Source organism: Odontesthes bonariensis, chromosome 23, assembly GCF_027942865.1.
Source record: "Odontesthes bonariensis isolate fOdoBon6 chromosome 23, fOdoBon6.hap1, whole genome shotgun sequence".
In the NCBI taxonomy this organism is placed as follows: Eukaryota; Metazoa; Chordata; class Actinopteri; order Atheriniformes; family Atherinopsidae; genus Odontesthes; species Odontesthes bonariensis.
The window spans coordinates 26722259-26749812 of record NC_134528.1 but is presented as its reverse complement, the minus strand read 5'-3'; the positions used below and the strand labels follow the sequence as shown (position 1 = coordinate 26749812).

The following is a 27554-nucleotide window of genomic DNA, read 5'->3' as shown; positions in this document are numbered from 1 at the left end:
TGACTCAAACGTCTCCAGTTTCAGTCCAATAACTGTGCCAGCCTTTCGTATCAGTTTGTTGATCCTGCTGGCATCCCCGGCATTGATGCTGCTCCCCCAGCAGACTACAGCAAAGTAGATGGCACTTGCCATCACTGGTAGAAGATCTCCAGCATCTTGCTGCACACATTGAAGGACCTGAGCTTATGCAGGAAATACAGTCTGCTCATCCCCTTCTTGTACACAGCGTTGGTGTTGGTAGACCAGTCCAGTTTGTTGTCCAAATGCACACCTAAATATTTGTATTCCTCAACAACTCTAGCCTCCTCGCCCATGATGTCAACAGACTTGCTCTTGACAATTGTCCTCCTGAAGTAGACCACCATCTCCTTGGTCCATATTCAGGAGCAGGTTATTCAGGTTGCACCAGTCCACAAAGTTGTCCACCAACTGCCTCTACTCCGACTCCTGCCCATCCTTAATACACTCGACCACTGCAGAGTCATCAGAGAACTTTTGCAGGTGGCACGATTCAGAGTGGTACTGGAAATCAGAGGTGTACAGGGTGAACAGGAATGGAGACCGAACATTCCCCTGTGGAGCTCCCGTGTTTCTGAACACCACATCAGACAGACAGCTCCCAAGACGAACTAACTGTGGCCTATCTGACAGATAATCAGCAACCCAGGATACAGTAGATGAGCTGACACCCATCCCCAGCAGCTTCTCACACAAAAGATTTGGGTGAACGGTGTTGAAGGCACTGGAGAAATAAAAAAACATGAACCTCACAGTGTCTCGACCACCATTCCAGGTGAGAGTGAGCATGCTGCAGCAGGGAGATGACAGCATCATCCACACCCACACGAGGCTGGTAAGCAAACTGAAGAGGGTTTCACCAGCGGTCTCAGGTGGGACAGAACCAGTCTCTCCAGGACTTTCATCAAGTGTGACGTGATCGCGACTGGTCTGAAGTCGTTGAGGCCAGATGGGTTGGTTTTCTTTCATACCGATACTATGCAGGATGTTTTATTCCATAGTACCGGTATCCTCTCCTGCAAAATGAAGTTGAACAAAAGCCAAGGTTTTAAAATATTAGCTGGTGACACTGCACTTAATGCCAAGGACTCTGTCAGCTATCTTGGGTGTGTACTGGACAGCCAATTGTCTGGTTCTGGTCAAGCCCAGAAAGTAATCACTAAGGTTAATCAACGAGTGCGTTTCCTGGCCAGAATTTCCAAGTATTTGGATCAGAAGGCTTTGTTAACCCTAGCAAGTGCTATAATTCAGCCGTATTATGATTATGCATGTTGCTCCTGGTACAATGGCATTACTAAATATCTTAAAAATAAGCTTCAGACCTCACAAAATAAATTAGTAAGGACCATTATGGGACTGCCTCCAAGAACTCACCTTGATCCTCACCACTTTAACAGTTTGGGTTGGTTGAGGGTTGAGGACAGAGTTTCTCAAATTGAGTTGAGTATGGTGCACAAAATTGTAAATAGGGATGTACCTAAATACTTAAATAATTTCTTTATCAGAGTGAGGAATGTCCACAGTTACTCCACTAGGGGAGCTCTACAGACTTTGTTCCACCACGAGTGCTTACTAAGATAGGGAAGGACTCATTTCTATATATTGCATCAAGTTTGTGGAATAAGTTACCAGGTAGTATAAAAATGATTAATAGTTTAGATGGTTTTAAACGTGCTTTGAAAACCTGGCTTAGAGATCAGTCAGTGTAGGATAGCACTTTCATAGTAATAATTTGTAATTGTGTATGCTATATATGTAATGTTGTTTTAAAGTTTTGGTTTGGTCCCAGTGCCACTCTTCCCATTTTAACATCTGCTGCCATTCAACATCTAGGACCACAATGGAAATAAGCTTCCGAACTTTATTGTGTTATCCTGGCGCTCTGTTTTTTTTTTAATTTAAGTATGTGGTGCGGTTTATATGGAACTTAATCATGTATTTTTTTTTTTTAATATGAACGGAGAATGTCAAATAAAATCAATCAATCAATCAATCAATCAAACAGACTCGGGTTGAAAATCTGTTGGAGCTGGGCTGCACAGTACTTAAGGACCCTCGGGCTGATGCCATCAGGTCCTGCTGCTTTGGCAGCTGTCTCCTCACCTGGCCAGATGTCCCATTCATGTTGGGGGGCGTGGCTGACCCCGAATACGTTGTTGGAGTTGGGGGGTTGTAGTCCAGGGCACTCAGCAGGGGTGGTTGTGGGGGAAGCAGTGGCAGAGAAGGTGTGAAGGCAGTTCCTGGGTGGGATGGCCCAACAGGGGTTCCTGAGATGAATCTGTTGAATAATCCATTCAGCTCATTTGTTCAGTCCTGGCTGCCCCCCTGCTGGTGGTCTTTGATTTTGAAGCCAGTTATCTGCTTCATACCCTTCCACACATCCTTGGTGTTTTTCTGCTAGAGTGTGCTCTCCAGCTTTTTCCTGTAGGAGTCTTTACACCTTCTCAGTTCCGCCCTCGGTTCACGCTGCGTCCTTTTCAACTCATCGTTGTCACCAGATCTGAAGTCTCTCTTCTTTTTATTCAGAAGAGCCTTCGAGTCACTGGTGATCCAAGGTTTGTTGTTGGGGAAACAGCGCACAGTCCGGGTCGGGATAGTGGTATACTCACAGAAGTTGATGTAGCCAGTGATGCAGTCTGTGAGTTTGTTGATATTGTCCCCATGTGCTGCACAGAGCACAGTCCAGTCCGTGGTTTCAAAGCAGTCCTGCAGAGCTTCGCTGGCCTCCTGAGTCCACCTTCTCACAGTCCTTGTGGAGACTGCCTTGAGACTACAGGAACATACTGAGGTGTTAACAGGACCAGGTTGTGGTCTGATCTTCCAAGTGGGTGCAGGGCTGTGGCTCTGTATGCATCTGCAACATTAGCATACAAAAGGTCCAGTATCCTGTTATCCCGAGTGGGACGTTCAACAAACTGGTGGAAAGTTGGGAGAGTTGAGTCCAGTTGTACATGGTAGAAATCACCAGTTATGGCCACAAATGCCTCAGGGTTTTGAGACTGTAGCCTAGCAATGGTGGTGTGTACAGTGTCACATGCTGCTGCTCCAGAAGCTGATGGTGGGATGTAAACACCAATCAGGATACCGGAAAATTCCCGTAGCAAATAATAAGGTCGCATACTTAAAACTAAAAGTTCAAAGTCCGGGCTAAGACTCTCCTTCACGGTGATATGTCCAGGGTTGCACCATCTTTTTATTAACAAATACTGCAATCCATAGTAACTATGACATTCCAAAGCATTGTACAGTCAGGTGTCTAAAGTGGTTATAAAAGGAACTCTTAAGCCTGGTTTATAGTCGGTAACGCAAGACGCAACGCAAGACGCAACGCAAGCCCTTGCGCGGTTGCAAGCCCCCCCTTGCGTGCTTGCGTGTGTCACCTCAATTTTCTAAACTTTACGCAAGACGCAAGCGCAAGCCACTGGCTGTGTTCGAAACCGCCTACTACTTGAAAACGGCATACTCGATCTGACAGTATACAGAGCTTTTACACACAGTGCACTTCACTCCTGCCCGAGCCGAAATCAGCCGGCCTGAAAAGCTGATTTCCCTTAAGCTATAAACTCTGTAAATATATAACTTTAGCAACATTTGAAACATTTTCAGGCGAGAAAGTAGTCGTTTAGACCCCCAAAGTGTTGAAAATCTGACAAAATACCGGCTATTTACAAGAAGAAGAAGCATGAATCCACTCGAAGAGGTCCTGGCGGTGAATTTCCTTTCATCATAGTAGGCTTGTCATTGAAAAAACCCGCTACTCCACCTACTGTCCTGGCGGTGAATCGCCACGCAGCACACGCAAGCGCCGACAAAGCAAAATGAAGTATAAACGTCTCGAGCCATTAACATACGCGCAAGACGCAAGCGCAAGGGCAGTTAAAAGAAGTATAACACAGCCTTTACTGTTCTTTTTTTGTAAAACTTGCATATCATTGTAGAAAATGAATAAATTATCTTGTGTTTCTGATAAGCTATTGTCTTGCCAGGAGTGAGCATGGGGCCAGCCTTCCTGATATAGTTTGGAAAGTCTGACACTACTGCTTGTTTGACTGAAAAACTGAACTAGATCCCCTCCGATCCTAATACAGCTTATTTCAAGTTAATTTACCATAAAAAAAAGAGTTTATCACATAAGAAAGAAATTGATAAACAGCAACATTTTGTTTTTCATTGGAAGCTAACTGGTGCTACCCCTCACCACCCACATTTCACGTTGTGGCTGCAGAGATTGTGAAAATAGCCTTTTCTTGACCACGTCCATCCAGCCCACCCCACTGTTATTGAAGCTGTTCTCCAGTGTTACTGCAGCTAGGCTATTTGAATTGGATAGCAGAGGGAGGAGGGTTGTTCAGTCAACTCAACCTCCATTAAAACCAAGCATGCAGGGCAGCTTCTGAACCTGCGATTAAACCCCACTTTTTTCTGTTTGGTGAGGGGTGTTTGGGTGGTGGCCGGGTGAGCAGAGGAGGTATAAAAAGCAATATCCCAAAGTCTCAGTTTGTAATTCTCAGACAAAACTCCCTGTTTGTAGCGAGACCTTTACTTACCTCAATTACACTCTATCACCCTGCTCTAATCTGGGGATTTCTTTTACAGCTCATACATTACGTAATGTATTTCCATAATGCCTAGGAAGTCATCGCATCCCACAGTCTGCAAGCATGTGTGGGCTTGTGTGTGTTCAGTTGGACTGAAACAAGCGGTTGAATTCCCTATGAATGGTCTAAGGCCATCTTTGGAGACTTAGTTTACTGAAGCTCCCTGCTGAGTTTAGCAATGTGTCTGGAAATGAATCGGTTGGTTGGAAAACAAGAGAATAGAAAACAGAACATTTTAGGCTGAGAATGTTTGAAAACTCCAAGACAGTGATTTTGCTTTCTTGTCTAAATTTCAGTTATAAACAGCTGATGTCCTTGTTTCTGTGTCTCTTCTCACCTCACAGCTCAACCAAATCCACCGAAAATTCATGAGGGATGGTGGGCGTACAAGGAGGTGGTGCAGGGAAGCTTTGTTCCAGGTAAGCCTCAGAACAGCATGCAGCCCTTTGATGCGTGGAAGTTTCCCACAGAATACAGATTATACTGCATACACTTTAAACACAGTGTGCTTGATCTTGAAGTCAGAGCTTATTACATATTTAAGATAGCACTGGGCCACCTTGCCGCTGGCAATAGTTTTATTTTCTCATTCTGACAAGACCTCTTCGTCCTTTCCTCTCAGTTGATACTTTTTTGCACGATTGACTGACAGAGACTCACTGTTCCTTCAACCTTTTCCATCTTGTTGTGTTTCTGTGTGTCAACCCAACTTGATTTTCAAATTGTATACTCTTATGAAGACTATTGTTTGGTTGATAATTAATAAGAACATTTTAAAGGACATTTATATTCAAAAGGTTATTTTCTTTTTCCACAAATTACTATGTTTTTATTATGGAACACCAAGCTTGGCTACATCTAGTTCCTTAATAATAAACTGACAATCGTAATCACTTATGGTCACGTTAGAGGTCATAAAATCAGACATCAGATATCATCAGCACTTAACTATCAAGGAAAACAGTATTCATTGACATTATGTGGGTTGGTTCAAGATGACCGTTTGTTTAGTTTAGTCTCCCACTTCTGTCTGATAGCTTGGTAATTAAAGCAATGTTTCAGGACAGTATGAATAATATTTCCCTGATCATTTTTCTAGCCTTTCCTCATCGTCAAGCTCTGATGGTGTTGAAAATGGTCCCTTTGTAAGGTCAGCCTGAGTGAACACACTAAAAGGCAAGTGTTGGGTTGCTAGTCTTATGTTATTAATATCCTCCGAGGACTGATTTTCAATTCCACAACAATTCTTATCCCAGAAGTGGGATTTCTTGCATGACTCAGTCAAAACTGAGGACCGTCTGTAGTCCACAGTTGTAGCACAAAATGTATCTCACTTATAAACACAGGGTAGAGCGGTTGGACAAGTCATCTCAAAAGGGCCTGAGTCACTGCTGGAATTCTGGACCTATAGGGCAGACAACAGGCGGAGACACTGTTTTTGTGTGAGTTTCTCAGCTACCGTATGTGGAACCCTTTCTCATGACAGCAGTTGTAATAGCTACGTTGCTCCACAGTTTTAACTTGCAGATTTACATCAGAGAGTCACAAATTAAAAAAATCGGTTCTATTCGTTAGAACACACTTAAAGAGTGACCAGTAGTTTTGAATAATGAACAAAAATATAAAGTTTGCAACTGACAGTTATGATACATAAATTCACAATATTTATAACTTATATAATATAACACCTCCCCGATACAACAAACTTGAATTGGATATTTTTGAAAGAGATGTCTGGGACAGCTTAACGTGATCAAGAATAAGAGAAGCTATTTTTGTGCCAAGAAGGATAACTTCCTTTAGCCGGGAGAGTTCCGTCTGTTTTTAGCCAATGTAAAAATATTTTAAATGTAAAAAAAAACTTTTAAATTTTTCAATGTTTTGACATTCAGAAACCCTCCATCGCCTACCTATTCAAGTGAGAACCAATCAGGAACACACACACACACACACACTCACATGTACATGTACTTGCAGGCAAACAACAAAGAAAGAGGCCGCTGAAGTTGTTGTCAAATTCCAGAAAGTGGTTCTATGTGTCCTGGAATAACATGGAAGGGACTGAAAGTGAGAATTTGAGCTTTTCAGTTTTTAGATGATAAAGAACCTCCATTATCCAGTGAATATGTGATGGGGGGGCAAGTAAACTTACAGCCAAGCAAGACAAGACTCCAGACTAGCAGGGTTGAAAAGTTTAAGCCTTACTTGTTGCAGCAGATAGGTTAGTATGTGGAGGGATGGCATAAAATAGATTTTGAGGTATAATGTTGCCACGGGCTTTGCTTATCATATCTTTTTTTTTTTTTTACTGTTGTCACAGTCATCATCAAAGCCAAACCCCACAGAGCCAGTGTTCTCATCATAGTTTGCAGCATCATTGTACATTGTACATCATTGTAATATATATGTATATTTTCAAAAAAATAATTTGTCATTATTTCTCATTTACATTTTAATTGAAATGGGGAATGATATAAAGAGGGAGAGTGAGGGGAAAGTAAAGAAAATAGAACCAGAATACAGACAACCAGCTGCTGCATCTGTGGAAGAAAGGAAAACACACAACGACTACGAGCAGCACCATCGGGAGCATCTGCAAAAAGATGAATGAAGAAAAACACTAACAAAAAGTAAGAAACAAACAGCAACATCACCAGCAACAAGCATATGAAAACCTAACTGTGGTCACTGAAAAGCCACAAAGTGACATCGCAACTGTGTGTGTTTGTGTGCGTGCGTATGTGCGTGCAAAATATATGGAAAAGATTTTACATGAATTGTAAATTCATGTAATAAGCAACCACCCCCAACTTCAGAGATCAGGAGCAGACAGGAAGGGCCCCCAGACCCGGACAACCAGCAGCCCCCATGGAGCATGGAAGAGAGAAACCAGGCAGCCCATCACAAGAAAGCTACGCTCCAGCCCAGAGGGCAGCAGGGGAAGGCCCCAGGTGCAGGGAACCAGGGGCGATGGACCGGGCCACACTGGCCGCTCAGTATGAGTCGAGTGCGGGACAAAGAGCCCCGCATGCCCGAGTGCTTATCATATTGAAAACAATTTGGGGCATCACCAAAACATGCAGGAAATGTTTTTGCATTTGTCGCAGGCATCAACTAACCACATGGTAAATTCTGGCTAGTTTTTCGTTGTATAGTTATGGGGAAATATGAAAGAAGAATGAACCAAAGTTCCTGTACAGGTCACATTCCCAATCTTTACTCGAGTGAAAGGTGTCAAAGTAGCTGGCCACAGTTATGGAAAACTGAGAAGCATTTACTCTGTTGCGGTCCATAGCCAAAGGGTAGGTTTCAGTTTGAAAAATATCTTTCACTATATTTAATTTAACTCAAAACTGAGGCAATGAGAATTGTCTCGTCTGCAGAGTGTCAACTCATATACTCTTGCAAAGACACCTGTCAAATCGCACACACTAGTCTACAGCCCTTGTCTTCATGTTGCTAAAGCACAGTATAGACTAACAGTGATGTGGTGTAATATTGTGCTATGTACAAAGGAAGCAAAGTCATGTCTTTCTCAAAGCAAGCACAAGGCCCTCCCCTAGTTAGTCTAGATTTTCATAGATAAATGTCTGTTTGTCCTCCTCTCTGGCACCAGCCGCCCTCTGCTTTTGCCACACTGTTGATATCTCAACTATCTCCACAGTTCTCCATAGCACAGTTCCTTTACTCACCACCGCACAACAGCGGGAGTGGTTAGACACTATTCACGATCCTCCTGTGGAGAGAATTCCCTGCCATAGTTATCTTGTTCTGTAGCCAGAAGAATCTCCCAGCTGGGATGTGAAAGAGAAGAGGTTTTTCACTGCAAATTAAGTCCAATTTAATGGTGCAGAGAAAAATTATATTGATGGAACATACTCTTATTGAACTCAGTTTTCTTGGACAGTTGTGATAAAAGATTTCAGTGTAGGATATTCACATTGGGACACATCAAAGTTATGATATACTCCCTTAATGCAGTAATCTGGTGGAATTAGTTTTATATAACTTTTCCTCCTCTACCCACACTTCAGTTATTCCACAGAGAGAATCAGTGCCAAAACTCTGGAAACGTCTGCACAATCTAGTTTGAAATATTTCTTCAATAGTTATACAAGTCTTAACAAAAGTTGTTTGATTGACAGCTGAAATAATATTGTAGAAATTGAAATGGAAATAATTTTCCTCCCTCCCTGCAAGAGAAAAGCAATAATATCAGTGTAATGCTCCACTCAGCTGTGGTACAGTAGTGCCACCAGAGCTCTGAGGCCTCTATGCTTCTTTTCACCTGTTAATGGCTTTTTTAGCCTCGCAGAAGCATCTCTCCGTGGAGGTTAAAAGCTGTGGCCTGGCATCTTGGAACATTTGCACCTCAGGGTTAGCAAATAGGATAAAATTGCATTTTCAGACTTGTATCACTATGGCTCACCTTTGCTTATCCTTTTAAAACCCTCTCAATTAGCTATACATTTGGTAAAGGTCAGGTAGCACAAAATTCTTGGTCACTGTTGCCTCTTCTCTCACCTTTTGTTTCTCTGCTATGTCTTAATGTTTAACTACTGAAGTTGGGGTTAAAAGCTTTGCAGTCTTTCATCAACATTTCTTACTGTTGTGCTTATTTCTGCAGCACAAACATGTTTCAGTGACACAGTCATTTATTTTAGTACTCTGAATGTCTTAACTGTAGAAACATACAGGATATGTGTTTTTAATTTAATCTATCATTCCATTAGTTTGCACCTTAAATATGATTTTATAATTCGGCTAACTTTAATTGACAATACAATGCAAAATGGCAAAGAAATTATTTTACCAAAGTGTTTCAAAACAAAAGCTTGAGAGCCTGCAGTGCTGGAAACCCATAAAGAGTAAATTAAAGCTACAATATTAAAAATTTTGAAAGTGAAAATTAAGTTTAATGGTATGAAAGCTAGCATAGTGCACATTGTGTCCTCAAAAATGGTTGAAAATGGACAAGTGCAGAACAAAAGAAGTGCAGGGATGAAAAATACGTCTACAGCAGATGAACAGTAACTGAAGATGATGGCTACGAAAAAGAAAGAATCCAGCAAATACCTGACACAGGACCTGATAGATGCACCTGGGTCTTCAGTTGATTAATCTACTACTACTACTACTATCATGATGTCTTCAGAAATAATCTCCATGGGAGGATGGTTGTCAAAAAGCCATTCTTCTGGAAAGAAAACTGCTAAATGACACAAGAACTGGACAGAAAATCAGTGACAACAGCCTTATAGAGTGATGAATCCTCCTCAGAAACTTGACATCAACATTATTGAAACAGTGTGGGATCATCTTGACAGAAAACCCAAACAAATGGCAGCAAACATCCAAAGTGGAGCTTTGTCCTTTAAAAAAGCCTGGAGAACTGTTGCCAATGAGTGCTTAAAGAAATTACAAGAAAGCTTGTCAAAGGGGTTTAGACCATGTCGAAGAATGAATGACTGAAAGAATGAATGAATTAATGAAGGTGGTCATATATTCAATCTTTGATCAAGGTTGTGGTAAATTATTATTTATGTATGTATTCATTAATTTCTTTTTTTATGATCATTCGGCCAAAGCATGAAATACAAACAAAACATTCATGGTCTTACCTGATACGTTGAATCACCTTTTGAGAGATTCCATTTGAATTTTGTTAATGCAACTTAATCTCATTCAATACATTACCTTCATAATCACACAGTAATCAATCCTGCACAATTCTCGAATAGAAGTATTAATTATAATGCAGGCCCTATTTTCTAAGAATCCAGCTTACTATTGCAGTTTATTTTTTCACCCGTGCTTTTTATTATTACCAGAAACACATTATAAGGCCTGATTATGCAGAGGTTTAACCTTGAAGTGAAAGTTTAATGGCCTTCATATTGGTTCATTCTTCCATCATAGACACACATCTCAGACGAGACACTTCTTGGCAATGTGGAAACATTTGGAAGATAAATTAGATGATTTGGCGTTCAGATTGCACACAGCGCCAGTCAAATGCAGCTACCTCTCAGTTCTGCATCTCTTATTGTCTTTTTTGAGCTTCTATTGGTCTCTTTCATTGATAAAGAGATTATGATGATTGTGACTGCTTGGTGAAGTCAGTTTGACTGCCCTAGATATTATGAACCTGAAGACTTATGAACCCCCTCGGTGTTATGATGTTTACTGTATAGTGTTGGTTTGTGATTGCTTTTTTTCGAATGTGCAACAAGGGCTTTATTTGAAAGAGAGATGGAAAGACTGATTTACAGACAGAGGGCCACTGTATGCCTCAGGCTGAGTGCAAGCACTTTTCTTGAAGAAATTATATTGTGATATCTATGAATGCATGATACTGCAGAGGCAATGTGGACTGTGATGAAGGTGGGTATTTTCATGAGTGTACTTTCGGGGGCTGTTGATGCTAGAAATGTTGGGAGGCAGGATTACAGGGATTTTATGGGCTTCCTCAGAGTCTGTCTTCTTTAATTGCTGGGACTCCCTCATAACATTTCAGTCAATGCTTGTTGGTGTAAGTCTGCCATGAAATCGCATGGAAGTGACAGAAACATTGCATTTTCCACGAAGCAGCAGGATTGGGAAACATTGCAGCCCAGTGTCACAACAAAACATAGAAATGACCAATTAGTGCAGTACAGGGCACCATAAAAGTGTGATGGTTAGCCTCCCTCAGCAGCTCAGTCTACAGGAAAATATATAGTCATTTTACTTTTCCAGGAACCAAAAATACATTGGTTGTGTAAATTTTGGATGTATAGGCATGTCAAGTCTGATGAAAAAATGTGTGCTGGGTGTACAGATACCCACTAGGGCTGCACGATTAATCGTTATAAAATCGCGATTTCGACTCACAAATACACGTGATCTCAATTCTACACAGAGCAATTCTGAAGCATTTTATATCACGAACTGCATCACAAACAAATGTCCCTATTTTCCTCCCGGATTTTTCCAAGCTCCCCCAAACGCAGCACTGCCGCTGCCTCCTCCCTCAACCTATGGTAAAGCATCTTTACAAGTGAGAGTGGAGAAAAGTCTGCGGTGAGGAGGGTTAAATGGATGGCGACGAAAACCCAAGTGGTAGTGGCGAGAGTCATCTACTCAAGCGAACCGAACTCATGCCCAAAAAAGGCTTGCATTCGGCGGTGTGGAAGTATTTTGGATTTAAGATAGAGATGACAAACAGTGTGAGGTGTAAAGTGTGTTTTGCCCTGGTTGCAGCACCGCAAGACAACACCAAAAATCTCTTAAATCTCCTTAAACAAAGTACAGAATGATGAAACTATAAAAAACAAAAAACAACGCCATACCCACCAAACTCCAGTAGACATTAGGAGATCACAGCAGCTATCACATATCACCTAGCCAAAGATATGGCCCTAATAAACACTGTACAACATGAGGGATTTCAGAGGATGATAAACACTTGACAAACAGTCGATGCCCTCCCGGCTCCCGCAACTACTTTTCAAACGTTGCGCTCCCCAACACTTTTGTACAATAATTCATGTATAGAATGTAGAAAAATACATTTTAATTCAAGAAAAAACAAAACATTTCTTCTTTCAGCTTTAAGTATTCATTACATTTCTGTGTCCATCTGCATTTTCTGCTTTTTATTTTGTCATTTGATTTAAAATTGAATTTATTTTCAATCACCTTTTTTTTCATTTGATAAGTTTTGTGATTTGTGAAACCTGTACTCGACATGTTAAAGTGCACAATGCTCAAATTGGGTCAGTATGAAAATTGTAATCTTTGAACTGAACTTGGTCTAAAGTGCTCTATATCGCTCTATATTTGTTTTGAATAGTGTCTTCTTTGCATTTTTAAAAACTTTAAAAACGTTTTTGAAACTGACAGTATGATCAAGAGTCCATGCTATCTGTGAAATAATCTATACCTCATGAAAGTTAGTCCAGAAATAAAAAGTAGTGAAATGACCCCTTAACTGCTGATTCAGAAGCCAAGAGTTGCTGAGAATTGTACAAACCTGAAACAGGAAATTACACCGGACTTAGGCTCAGTCCAATTATAAGAACTGTCCTATCTTTGCTGTAAAAATTCAACGTCATGTTTCGTATTATTTTGTACAATATTTTCACAAAGGAGTGTAAAGTTTCTCTCCCAGTTAACCCAGTAGTTTTTTATGTTTTACTACATCAGCTTTGTCTGGCTGACAACCCCCCATATTTAAAATACTGAAACATGGTGCAGTCATGAAAGAAACCTTACACAATAATTCATTTGAAGAATTCATGCTATACAAGGATTTTTGTTTCATGATCATTCACATGTTACAATGAGACTGGATTGGCCAATGCTTCATACTTGATGTAGACATGGTGTAATACTTCCTGTTTTAGCTATATTTAATCATAAATTCACCTAAAAAAATGTTAGCCAATACTAATTGGATACTTAAAAAAAAAAGATAACCAAACCAATGCAGCGGTTTCAACAGTGAGAATTTCTGTTTTGTTTCTATGTCATTTGGAACTGTATCGTTTTAAGCTTTAAAGGGATATGCCACCCCCAGGCCAAATTAAGTGTATCCCCGCATTCCCGAGAAATAAATAAGTGTGAGGGAGCGTTTTCCTGGCGACCCAGGCATTGTCCGAATCTCACAGCACTGACCACTGCTTGGATGCGCGTAATACATACATGCTAGCATCTCCCCGCTACGTCATTGGGAACCCCCCCCCGCCCCCCGGCTGCTTCACGCTGGTTTGTTTGAAGTCGGGGGTGGGGATTCCCAAAGACGTAGCGGGGAAGTGTGCTTCGGCTGTGTTTTCCACACTGGAAACTAGTTCCCAAACCGACATGAGCAAACCAAACCTTCCGTGTAGATTTACACAGTCATTTGCACTCGATGTGAAAGTACACCACTCACACAGTAATTAGAAGGTACTTATTTGTGTCTCGGGAATGCGGGGATACACTTAATTTGGCCTGGGGGTGGCATATCCCGTTAAGAAGAAATAATTTGATATGTCATCCTTTGCTGATAAAAGTCTTTTTAAATTTTGATGAATAATTAATTAATCTATTTTTTTTTAGGCAAACAACCAGTGATGCACACACTCACACTAGTCAATTTAGATTCACCCAATACACGTTTTTGGAGTGTAGGAAGTTTCTGGAGAAAACCCACACAGGGACATGGAAAACATGCTACGGTACGTTTCAAGCAGAAAGTGTCCATCTGAGATTCAATCTGAAACCTTGCTGTGGCGCTGCAGTGATAACTATCACATCACTGTGATGCACCAAGAACTCCTTAAAAGTTAAGACTATAATGCCAAAATGCTAGTTAATATAAGAAAGACTTTCAAATGATGTATTGACTGATGCAATGCAGAAAATTTTAATGTTACAAGCCTTGAAGGGTTTTATTATTTTTTCATTTATTTTTTTATCTCAGAGATGAATGATGGGTGCCTGATTTGGGAACATATTTGGACGGGGGGCTTTGTTGCATACCATCTCTAGATATTGCCTACTAATACTGTTAACTGTAAATGCTGATAAAAGAACTAAATAAAACCTCAACATAAACCAGACAGTGACTCGAGTAATATAGTGGTATAAATCGCTTTCAACAATTTACAATATAATAAAATAAAATTTATGTTGAATGACTTTCATACGAGATTAATTAAATGAATTCAGTTTCCGGTCACTGTGTTGGAGTGGAAGCAGACATCTCAAAATAGGTTTTCAATAAAGTAATATTCAACATTTTGGCAAAGCAAGAATATATTAGGGAATTATTACAGAAGGGGTTCTTCATTCTACTTTGAAATATTTCAGATTTAATTTACCACAAATGACCATAATTATTGATATACAACAACAACTAATAACCAATAACTAATCATGTAAGTAACACTTACATGATTATTTCTTCTCATTTCAGGACAAGTAGGCCCTTTTAATTTAAACATTTTAATCCTAAATCAACAACAGGACAGTCATTTTATATAGATCCATGGGGGTAAAAATGGCCAAATGAAGGGCTAAAGCTATAATTGATCCATTGATCCCCATTGATATACATATAAAAAGAGTCAGTGGGGTTACATGGCACTGTAAAAATCGGATTAAGGGCTAAATTACCATAAGACTGAGTTATTAAGTTCATGTAGACACCTTAATCTGACAAGAAATTGGATCGGATCGGGTTACTCGTGATCGGATTAAGACCCCGAGATAACTCGGTTGAAAGTCACACTCTAAACGTGCTTGTAGACGGGTGAAGCACGTGGTGAATTGGAATTTGCGTTCTGCGCATGCTCGAGATTTCTTCCCGGTATCATGAACCGGAAGTCAAAGGAGACGATATTACTGTTGTCGCCGCCGTCAGAAAGAAACAAACAACGCGATAGAGAATGCGCCGTTGTGCATCGAGTTTGTGCAATAACCATGCTCATCACAAACGAAATGTAGAGGGACGTAGCTTCATCTTGCCCTTCGTTCGCCATCTTTCTCGAATGCCTGAGTTTGTTGTAGGTGGTGAAGCGGCTCTATTAGCAATAGTTGAAATGGGTACAGCACCACCTATCGTACCGGGGTATGACATGCTTCGTGCCTTTGATTCGATTCATTCACCACCATATATCCAAGGATAGTTACCCTTGCTCAAATAAGGAGCATAACCCAACTATAGCTATAATTGAATTAAACTCATCAGACCCACTGACCGACTTGTCCTATGTGTTTGAAATGCAGAGTGGCTTCACTTTTCAACTATTAACTCCAGAAAAGCATCCCTTTATCAATCTCCGAGCACTCAAATGGTTCTCTGCCCTAAAGTAAACTGTGGCTCTTCTGTCTGTCCATCCTCCCCCCTCACTAGCCCCCTTCTCTTTCTCCAAGGGTCTTATTACCCTTGGGTGGGATCTAACATTGGGAAAGCCCTACTGTTCCAAACTCTGCAGTGCTGACCTCTCCACATCACTCCCACAAGGGGAGGATCGTTAGTGTTACAACCCAACAGAGGGACAAGTGTACCCAAGCTCTAAGTTCTGCTGGCAGTCCTACGTTCTTTCCCCTTTTTCCTCCTATGTGAGCCATCTTATGGGGAGGAAGATGGAACATAGAGAGTGTGCCTGGTTTCCCCTCTGATATCAGTGGGATGTGTCCTGTGAATTATATTTCTGCAGTTTAAGACACTTAAAGGAAACACGTTGGGCGTATTTGCAGATCTCAGTTTTTATTCTGTTTAGACTAGATCTTCGCCATCTGACTTTTTTTTTAATCATAGTCAGTTTTGCTTTACAACTTAAATTTCAGTTTTTGTAATTAATATCTATGAGACAAGTTCATCACAAGAGCATTTGATGAGGCATTGGCTGTCTTATGCAGCAACTCGGCCAAGGACAATTGAGCCCAACATGACAAATTTAATTTCAGTCATTTGTAGCGTTACCGGGTATTTATATACCTATTAAATATAAGGATTTATGAGATGTTCTTACAGTCTCAAATAAACCTTACCTCGAATTCAGGGGGCACCACCAACCTAGGTTTTGACTTAGTTTTAAGTCACAGTCAGGTAGGAAAACTGTTCGAAATCTTACGATCCTGGTGTTAAATTAATATTCAATTAATATTCAGTCTCATATCTCGCTACTTTCGTGAAGTTCTCGTTTGGTTGGACAGACATTACGTAAAGAAAGCATACGACACAATCTGTGATTATAACATATATATAGATATATGAGCTGTTTATTACAATGATATGATCTTAGACATGAACCTTTAAACAAACAGGAGATGCATGGAATATGGGTGATTATATAGCCTAAAACACTTAGTGAATATAAAATAAAATATGGGAATGGAGAGTTACTGGATTTATTCAAATAGTTTGGGTTGGCTGACTATTTGAATCTAAATACTGACATTTCGGATTAATTTATCATTCTGTGAAAGCCTCGAGACATCCATCAAACCCACTTTAAGGTGAAAACGGGTCGGTCTTACTGTGCTGGAGTTCTATTCAGTCGGTTCGGACCAAGGCAGCGGCCACGCGGGTCCGAGGGGATTTCTCTTCCGCTCTCTGGGCCTTCCTGGCTGTGGTGGCTGACCTTTTTAGCTTTTCAGTTGCTTCTCTCACCGGGAAACGGGGACGATGATGTCGAGGGCTTTACTGTGGGATGATCAAATCCATCGTTGTGTCAGAGTTGGTCCGTTGCTGCTTTCTCTGGTGAAGTGAACTTAAGTTCACAGAAGATTAATAAAAGGTTGCTTGGAGTTGGCTTTCTTAGTAAGAAAAGGTGATGATGGCGTGAAACAGCGGAGGTTAGGACGTGCGACGTAGAAGGACGTGGATGGCGAGGGACGAACAAAAACACGTAAAACGTGCATCTTCAGAGTATTTCAATCTGTTTCTTTGTTCGGGTCTTTCTTTCTCGTCTCCGGGGTCTCACTGGGTTCTGGAGGGTCTCCTCCGGTCGTCCGCTGCATCGTTATCCACACGTCCTTCCGCTCTCTCCTGAGATTATGGGAAAACTCCCAAACTCCGGCGAGCTCTTCTTTTCTGCTTAAACCATCTCTAAAAGTCTCTGAGCAGCTGTTTTCTGCTCAAATCTCCTTCTGAAACTCTGGGTTGGAACCCTTCTGGAACAAGAGGCAAGAAGGGAGGGCAGACGCCTGAAGCGAGCCAGAGCACAAGAGGGCAAGCGCAGACGCCTGAAGCGAGCCAGAGCACACGAGCGCAAGAGGGCAAGAAGGCAAGAGGCCTGTGTTTTCCGCTGTTCCGGGTTTTGACTCTCGGAGGCGGGGCTTACACTACTTTTTCAGCCAATGACATGCTTGAACTGTGTGCATGTCTCTGTAAGGTGATCTGTGCTATAGGGGGATTTCTGGATGAGACAAAGAAACTCTTATTTCTCCATTACTCTGTCTCATAGAACATTTGTCTCGGTGATTCTGAAAACACCACATCTTGTTAAGATATGCAGATTAAAGATATAACATAGACTTGTAATATAAAGACATCAAAATAACACACATGATAAAGACAATTATGACTTTCAAAATTCAGATGAATATCTATGAAATCGTGACATATGAATATTGAATTACACAATGCTAATTTCTGTGTTAACAATGGGGACACTAAACAAATACCAAATAGATACCGAAGGGACATCGTTAGAAGTTACCAGTTGCATATATTGTCCATTCCATATCCATTTTACTGAGTCCTTTGGGATTTATATGTTCAACTAATCAACACTGCAGACCACTAGGGGGCAATGTGGTTCCATCAGGCAGGTTGGGCATTTTCCACCAAAATCAGTTCTTTGTCAATATTTAAGCCAGAATCGTACAAATTGTCTCTATATGCGTCTTGTGATCAAGCTGGAAACCTGAAAGAAATTGTACACGGTTATCAAACACATTTAATATAGTTTAAGATTTGACTAAAAGTGAGTCTTCTCAGTTCGTATGTATAGCCATCTGGTCTCTTTCTCTGGTGGGAGAGGGTGTTAAAATGTCAATTCGATTCATGGTGAAGATAAGATAGTAAGTCTCCCACTTTTCCAAGAGTGAGTTCGACTCCCCAAAAGCTCTTAAGGGTGTTGTAAATTAGGCAGTTTCTGTCTCTTTTTCCTTTGTGGAAAGAAAATGAAGATCTGGTTTATATCCACATACGTAAACATCCCCCACAGGAATGTTGGTTTTGTCAAAGTTTGAAAAACTCTTAATCCACACGGCACTGTGACTGCTACACATTCTTCCTCTGTCCCTTGATACCATAATGTAAACATCATAATGAGCGCTTTATCTTAGGGTCAGGTTATTGAGATATTTGATTCATTTGTTTTTTCTTTCTCAGATTAGGGCTTGGGTGTCAAAATGTGAAATACAACCAGGCTTTCTCGTGTTCATATATGTGCCTATGGATGCAAGGCAAGGCAATTTTATTTGTAGAGCACAATTCGTAAACAATTCAAAGTGCTTTACAGCTACATAAAATCACAAGAAGGCAATAAAATCATTAAAAAAAAACGTAAAAAATAATCATTAATTAATTGATTTAAAAGTGAAGAGTGCAGATAAAATACTTTCAGGTGTCATATGCACAGCTATATAGAACTGTTTTTAGCCTGGATTTAAACATTGTCAGAGTTGAAGCCTGTCTCACATCTTCTGCAAGGCTGTTCCAGATTTTAGGAGCATAAAACTGAAACGCAGCCTCACCTTGTTTAGTCCTGACTCTGGGCGCCAGCAGGAGACCCCTCCCTGAGGTTCTCAGAGCCCGAATTGGTTCATATGGATCTAACATGTCAGAGATGTACTTTGGTGCTCGACCATGAAGAGACTTGTACACGAGCAGAGCTGTTTTAAAGTCTATTCCACTGATGCCATGGTAACGGCCCGCAGGCCCGAATCTTTCAGGAGAGATGGAAAGAAAAGTATTTATTTTGGGAAGTGAGGGGCAAACCAGTGTGTTTAATTTGTTCGCAACAAGTGGCTGTGCCAAAGGAGTACAACATCAGACGACATTACGAGACCCATCAGGAGAAGTACAACGACTACACAGGGCAACGTAGGACACAAAAGCTAAACGAGCTAGCCTCATCCCTCCAAAAACAGCAAGCGGCTTTCTCGAAATGCCGAGAGACATATGAAGGTTCGTTTTAATTGTATATCTTCTCAAATTCTTATTTTTACGTTAACTGCAGCTGTTTTCGAATGGGGATTTCTGTCTCGGCGCGCCTCCGTTAAGTTCTGATGGCGTTGCCCCTGGCAACCAATAGCGTCTCCTGCCAACATGGCCGACCGTGACTCCTCATTCTCAATACTAACTTAACATTTTATTTCATGTTTAGGGGCAGTGAAGGCGAGGTATGTCATCGCATGCACTGCATGAAAAGTGGGATTTTCGTCAGTATGCGGCACTGTAGATTGTCGTGAAATTTCAGGTTTACGGCTGTTTACGGCAATTTGCAGGCAATGCAGAAAACTGCCGTGAATTTGCCGGAAATTGACGTGGGCCTGGCTTGGCAGTCACCCCCCTATGACCCCCCTGCTCCTAATTCTAGGGGAGGCTATACAAATGCAAATCAGGGTTGCAGGGGGAGTTATATCCCAGGTGAGATTTTTCTAAAAGGTAAAATCTCTGGTACAAATAGATCAGGCTAAGTATAGCCTAATTATAGACTCTTACATTTTAGCTTGAATTGATTTATTTAATGAAAGTATGCTAGATTAACTACTGTGTATGTCATTAGCAATGGCAAATGTTATGTAAAAAAAGATACACAAAATCAGAATCAGAATTAGCTTTTTTGGCCAGGTTGGCGTAAACAAACAAGGAATTTGACTGGAATCTTTGGAATCTTTGCACTCAAAGTACAACACTCAACAATAACATAAAAAAGAATAAAAAATACAGAACAGTAAGAATAGAATGAAGGCTACACATAAGAATAAGACGCTATGGATGGGAATGCAATTGCCTGAAGGGGGAGTGCAGCTGGGAATGTCTGCTTTCTTGTTGTCCCTGTCATCCTAGAGCTCAACCACTGTGCATAGTGGCATGACTACAGTGACCTTTTCTTTGGTCTTACTTAAATGCACAGTGGATGTATTAACATCCACAATATTAATGAATGCTTTTGGATTTTCTCTCCCAAACTCCATTTTTGAAATAGCGCCTTCTGTGGTCATAATACTATGAGAGAGTTCATAGTTGCAATGTTCACAGAAGCGCCGAGGTCTTTCCTTACGTCTTGGGTCTTCCATCTTTCAACAAACAAGAGTTTCACAGGCACGCCGTTTAGACGCGAGCCAGGGCGAGCTTGTCTCGCGAGTCCTTCCGTATAGCAATAACCTCGCATGTGATTGGAGGAGCCCGACGAGCCTTCTACTCCTCATCACGTGAGAGGTCATGGCCACGGCTACTTGCACGACTAGCATATACACAAACATTATCGTACCTAGCTAGCTCTCAGACCTTCATCTCCAGTTCCTGTGGTTTTGCTGCCTTGTCTACACGCTAGTAAGGATTTTTGCTACAATGGCTGGACGGCGTCTCGCATTTAGCTCTCCCGCCTCAACTCCTCTGGTTGAACGCGACCAACTTCCAGCCAGTCCGCAGACCGACCACAAGAAACTGTTGGCTGCCATCAGCGGACTGTCTCGTCGGTTGAGTCGGGTTGCTACTGGCATGAACGAGCAGTTCAGTGCCGTTAACTCCAGGTTGCTGTCCAGAGGCTAACTCCAAGAAAAGAAGACGGGTGCACAATCCTAAGATTGCGGTAAGAATATGTTTGATGACTGCTAGCTAAGCTAAACGTACTATAAAACCACGCCTTTGTTGGTAGCCCAAGCTAAAAGTAGCCTTGCAAAAGAACAACAGAAGCAGTGTAAGTTTCTTTATTAAAGTGTATTTTTTGTCTTGTAATTTACAGGAAGCCGTTAATAGATTAATAATAATAGATACCGATCTTAACTGTATAATTTGTTTTCACAGGCTAAACTCTCCTCACAACGAGGCCGTCACCTCTTTTTTGTCCAGATTTACACGATGCTGATAATGACGAAATTGTGTGTAAGTAACTTCTTTTTTTTTTACTGGTTCTCCTTCCTTGCTTGATGTTACTGTGACTTACGTTTGATTTTCATTAATACCACCCTCATTTAATTTTTTTCCAGTGGCCTGTAAGACGTACTTTGAAAGCATACGCCTGAGTTTCCGATATAACCAGCCAGGACTTTCAGAGCAGGCGGAAGCTGCGAAGATTTCAGCTCGGAGTAGGTCGAGAAAAAGAGGGTAAGACTTTTTTGTTGACTATTTTTCAGATGCATTGATAGATGTGTTGTGTCCATACGCAGTGCATAGCACAGTGCTGATTGCCTTAATTTATTTGTTTTTTACAGCTGTTGGACGCGAGACAGAGTGTGCTGGCAGCGGCCGAGGAGGAACTCTGGAAGTCCGCTACAGTCGACCTGATGTCCGACGAGGAAGACGGCACTGTTGGCGGGGTGTCTGGATGGATAGTTCGTTCTCCCTCCTTCCGTAGCCAGGACCTCTCCGAACTCTGTACTATGTTGCAGTCGCGATTAGAGTGGACTCCGAAGTACAGAGCGACCCACCATAAGCGTCTGCAACCCGGCCAGTCCTCGCACAGAACGCCGCCTACTGCTCCGAGGCTGCAGAGCGGCAGTTCACACAGTTGTAGCCAGGATTTTGGGTACTCTTTTTTTGACTCTTTGTCAGCTACCTATACATGTTGTGTGGGCAGATCTCCTGTGTGTGTGTTTTTTTTAAATAAAGCTCTTTCTTTGCATAAAAGTGTTTCTGGTAAATGTTCCTTGCCTCAATAAATTCAATCATGTCGTGTAGTAGCCTACATAAGAGAACAATGATATACAGCATAATAGCATATAAATGAAATAATAAATATATAATAATAATATAATAAATATATATTATAATAATAAATATAATTTATTATTGGGGTTTACATTTGAGCCTGCCTACTGGTAGCTCTGCCAACCAATCACGAGTGATTTTACTTGTTTGAAAAGTAGTGGTTTCATCCAATCCTGAGTAAGGACATTCAGCGCCAAGCGCGCGGTTTCTGCATTCATATGCTAATTAGAGCCGTGAGCATGGTTCGTTCCCGACAATTTGTGGCACCGACAAACGCCACGTTCGCGGCCTGTAAATTGTCGTTAACTGCCGAAAATTAGGGAGATTTTCGGGCGTTTACAGGGACGAAAATCCCACTTTTCATGCAGTGATGGGAGATAGCCAAAGCTTCCAAGCCTTTCTCTGAGGGCGAATTCGTGAGGACGTGCATGATAAAGGCAGCCGAGCTAGTGTGTCCAGAAAATCGACAAGCTCTCGCGAACATCAGCTTATCCCGACCTACAGTGACCGAGAGAGTGGAAGATCTCTACAGCGACTTGCATAGCCAACTTAAAGAAAAGATTAAATCCTTCGTCGCGTTCTCCATTGCTCTTGACGAGAGCACTGATGTGACTGATACGGCTCAGTTGGCGATATTTATTCGCGGAGTGGATGCTGCCTTGAAAGTCACGGAGGAGTTTGTTTCCGTGGTACCCATGACAGACACGACTACAGCTAACGACGTGTTTGTTAGCCTTGTCGGGGCCCTTGACAATCTGGAGGTGGACTGGAGTCGCGCTGTCAGTGTGGCTACAGATGGTGCACCTTCCATGGTAGGAAGAAAGGCCGGAGTGGTCGTCAAGTTGAGAGAAAAGGTACGAGAGGCTAACCCAGACCAGGTATTCTGGAACTTTCACTGCATTTTACACCAAGAGGCGTTGTGCAGCAAAAGTCTGAAAATGGAGCATGTTATGAGTGTTGTTTTTGCCACTGTCAATTTTATCAGAGCCAGAGGGCTTAACCATCGGCAATTTGATGCATTTTTATTTGAAAATGACATTCATCACGGCCTTCCCTATCACACCGATGTGCGCTGGTTGAGCCGAGGCGCAGTGCTCAAAAGGTTCTACAAATTGCGCAACGAGATAGCCGAGTTCATGCAGGCTAAAGGCAAGCCTGTGGAGGAATTGGACGACCCCGAATGGACCAGAGACCTAGCCTTTTTAGTGGACATTACCGAACACTTAAACGTCTTGAATGTTACTATGCAAGGTCGCAACAAACTCGTTACCGAGTATTACGACAGTGTTCGTGCGTTTCAAATTAAACTTGCGTTATGGAAGGCACAGCTCAGCCAGCGCAATGCAGCCCACTTCCCCTGTTTGAAATCTCTGCATGTCAACCATCAGAGCATGGACAAGTATGCAAGCTTGCTCTCCGGCCTCATGGGCGAGTTTTCCAATCGATTCACGGTTTTCACTGAACTGGAAAAGGACTTTTCGCTTTTTCGCTCTCCTTTCACGACGGATGCTTCCGAGGTCCCAGAGGGGATGCAAATGAAACTGATAGACTTGCAATGCTGCGCGCGGTTGAAAGATACATACGCATCTGTTGGAATTGAATCATTCTACCAGTCGTTGCCACCCGAGTACCCAATTATCACTGCCTTTGCAGGTAAAATACTCTGTATGTTTGGCACAACATACTTATGTGAGCAGGCATTTTCAGTTATGAATATTAATAAATCGAAAGTGCGCAATCGCCTGACAGATGCGCATCTCAATGATGTCATGAAAATAGCCACGGCCCAGAGCCTGTCCCCCAATATGGACAAGCTGGTGAAAACTAAAAGGCTTCTGGCTTCGACATGTAAAATGTAGCTGGCTTATCTCCTCATGTTTCATAGTGCAAGGAAGTAATGATGGGAATAAAGGAGATAGGTATGTGAAAATGTTTGTGGGAGTTGATTGTTAATGTTAAATTTTAAATGTGCTATCAGTTGTTTGTTGTAATGTTAGGTATTTTTTTATTATTAATTTCTACTGAATATTTAGTCACTTGGCCTGTTGGAGTAGGCCTACTTAACCTTAATACATTGTTTTGACTTCTTTAGGCCTATTTAGCCTGGCCATCTTTTTAATTGGCCTAATTAGGCCTGTGCATCGAGATTATTTTATGTGCAAGTTGTCAATAAATCTGATCAAAGTAATTTACAGTTTACTTGTGTTATTTATGTGACCTAGTCCATTTTGTTGTTTTTAAAATATTTTAAATGTAAGTTACTGGCATGCAGAGGTTAATGTTACACAGTTATAGAGGGTAAATTGCTTTTGGCTGCCATATAATTGTATGCTTCATTGTGAGGGTATTGTATTGCAATTGATTTTTAATGTATAGCAGGCCTTCATAAATTATATCAAATAGCATGTCTATTTGTTTAGTGTTTGGTCTTGCCAGGCCAAAAGTGTACCGGTAATTTGGCCCCCCGAGGTCCCACTTGAAAACAATCTGGCCCCCTGACCGATTTCACCCTGGCATCCCTGGTCTATTCTCTGAGCAACCGGAAGCCAGTGCAGAGACCTGAGCACTGGAATATGGTCGTATTTCCTGGTTCTAGTCAGGACTCGAGCAGCAGCGTTCTGGATGTACTGCAGCTGTATTACAGCCCATTTAGAGATCCCAGTGAGCAGGCCGTTACAGTAGTCTAACCTGCTGGAGACAAACGCATGGATTAGTCTTCCTAAGTCTGCTTTAGACACTATTAGACACTATTATGCAAGTATTTTACTTCAACAATGACAGCTGTTTCAGTCCTCGTATAGATCTTTGCAGACGAGACCCCTCTCTGATTCTACTAGAATTTCCTCAAATAAAAACTTAGATTTACCTTAACGCCGGGGGCCTCGTGTACAAAGATTTGTGTGGATTTACTACTGAAACATGGCATACGCTCAAACCTAAAAGTAAGATGGGAAAAAGAGAAGCGCACACAAGCAGAAGTGAAAAAGAAGTAGTCAGACATTAAGGTGGATGTGAAGCGGAGAATGGCTGCCCACCGCCAAAGTGTGGCAAAAACAGGCAGGGGGACAGGAGAAGAGGGGCCCACCCTGTTTGAACAGAGAGTCGGCGCAACTACCGAACAGTAATGTTTATAGGTGTACCACCAGACCTTCCAGCCTTCATCACTGCATGTCATGTGACATGAATTGATAGAACATGTTTTGCAACAGTCAAGTGATCCTGTTAAAAGAGCCCTACTGTCACGCCAGCCACACTTCTGATTTTAATAAGATAGTGTTGAGCTTTTGGGTCTTAACTAAGCATGGAGGATGCCTCTTGATCTTAAAAGTGTGAGCACCCCAGCTAATTATCAGACCTTATCAGTGATCTTCTCATCTGATGCGTTTTCTGAAGCATCAATACACTTTGTCACTGCTGCGCATCACCAGAATTTAATTTCATCTGGTATTTTTACATCCTCACATCTGTTTGATGTCCACTTTTCTTTCCATTCTGCAGTTTTTCTTGCAAGCTTGTGAACTGATTAACATTTTTTCCCTTTTTTTATCCCAGTGAGACAATATCCAAGCACAAATTATGGATAAATATATATTTTTTTATACTGCTAAACTCCTCTCTGAATCAATGGAGGATTCTAATTGGCCAGTACTTTGTATAAGTCTGGCAGGTAACAAGATCTTCTTTAAGTGGCACTCTCTAATCGAAAACCAATTAAAAGAGCACATGAAGCACCAGCCAGGCAATGCATGATTTGTCTTTGGCTGGTTTGTGTGAAGAAAATGGATATCCAATAGCACATTACCAGCTTTTTGTGAAGCCAGCCTTTTTTCTTTAAGTGGTAATATACTGCACAAAATAAAATGCAAAAACAGAAACTTGAACTTTGAACACAACAAACCCATAGGCTATGTAACATGATATGCAAACACAACGTTATCATTTGCAAACTCTCTGCTAAAGTGCTAGAGCCTTAGGCTATAATATAGCCGCTATATCATATGAATCAAGTGACCACGTTCGCGGGATCAAAGCACTCGTCTCCGTAAAAATGTTGCCAGATTGGGCTGTTTTGGATTACCGTCTGTGGGTAAAAATGGGTATTGTGCGAGTTTTTCTGTAGCTTTATGGCCATAGAAATAAATAGAATTCAGTTTAGACTGGTTTAGTTCAGATTTAGTGGCTCCAGGCGGGTTTTGAGCATGTTTGGAAATCATCTGGCAACCCTGCAAAATCCGCTGCACAGTGGTGAATTTAGCTCAACTCGGCACACAGCACTGTCAAGTTCAACCACCTAGCCAAAGTTAACTGTCACACAGGTTGCTGCAACAGAAATGTTTCCACTTTCCAGTTAGCAACTGCACAACCAACACCTGCGGAATAATACAGAAATATTAAACCTAGCAACGACCCAACTTCAAACAGCTGTATGGCTTACCAAAAGCCCAGCAAACTAGCAACTAGCCTACATTATGTAGTGCCCACGAAACGCAATCAAGAAACGTCAAACAGCAAAGTGAACCCAATGACGCATACAGAATCAAGCTGTAAATTATCAGACTACAACTGCCAAATTCAACATAGCTTGTAATGTCCGCTGTAAAGTGTGCGCTTTTCTTGAGATTGAAAAGTGCTATCAGACAGCCCCGTGGTGCTAGTCATGGTACACTGCTAGCTGCTATATGAAATGGCTTCAAACACAGTCAAAATTATAATTAATCCTATATTTGTCAAGGCGGACATACGTAAAGGAATCCCATTTTCCCTACCTCTTTGTGGGCATGCTATCCTTTTTGCCTTCTTGCTAGACACAGCTATCCTTGCTTCTTGCTTGGTGGAGTCACTGTCACACACTGTCCATTTGCCTTCTTCTTACTTAGTTAAAGCTGCAGTCTGCAACTCTTTTTCAAGCATAATGCCTGGAACTGTCCGGGGATTCTGAAAGTAGTACATTAAATAGCCCAATACAAAAAAAAATGAGTTCTCTAGGTCCCCTATATGTCCCGCTAGGTCCCTCCAAAGCCAGCAGGTTTGTTTACAAAATTGCAGACCGGACCGGTAAAAGGTAACCAATCAGGTTACGAGCTGGGCTCTGCTGCCTGTCAATCACCGATTGTGCACGTGCGATACAAGGTAGGCTCGTCCCCACGCTTATTTATCTAGACTATTGAACTTCATTACGGGCTAGTCTACTTACTGTGTCTTCCATGATCGCAAATGACAGGTGAGTTGATTAATGAGGAGTCGTGTACGCGCATCTGGCGTACACGTAGACGTGCACGAGTTCTCATGTGTTTTGATGGGGCGGGACAGGAAGTTGAGTAACTTTTTATTTTTCGGTTAAAAAATAAGCATTTCTTGCATTTTGCGACTACGGAGGTCACCGTTTTCAACTTCAAGCGTTCTGATAGATCATGTAAACTCTTAAAATGCCAAAAATTAGGACTTTACGTATGACAACAACAAATCCTGCAGACTGCAGCTTTAAATGCTATTATTCCAATTGTGCTTTAAACACATGACAA

At 41.5% G+C, this 27554-nt stretch overlaps 1 protein-coding gene and 1 long non-coding RNA gene across 2 annotated transcripts in view; both read left to right on the top strand.

Moving 5' to 3' along the window:
- ca10a (carbonic anhydrase Xa) overlaps nt 1–27554 on the top strand; it is a 491723-nt gene that overhangs the window by 54120 nt on the left and 410049 nt on the right. The window contains exon 2 of the mRNA XM_075457281.1: nt 4961–5035. Within this exon, the coding sequence (XP_075313396.1) occupies nt 4961–5035 (75 nt within the window). The remainder of the gene's footprint in view (nt 1–4960; nt 5036–27554) is intronic.
- Nucleotides 21130–21696, top strand: LOC142374354 (uncharacterized). The gene is made up of 3 exons (XR_012768696.1): nt 21130–21205; nt 21312–21429; nt 21537–21696. It is a non-coding gene; the product is annotated as an uncharacterized LOC142374354 (long non-coding RNA).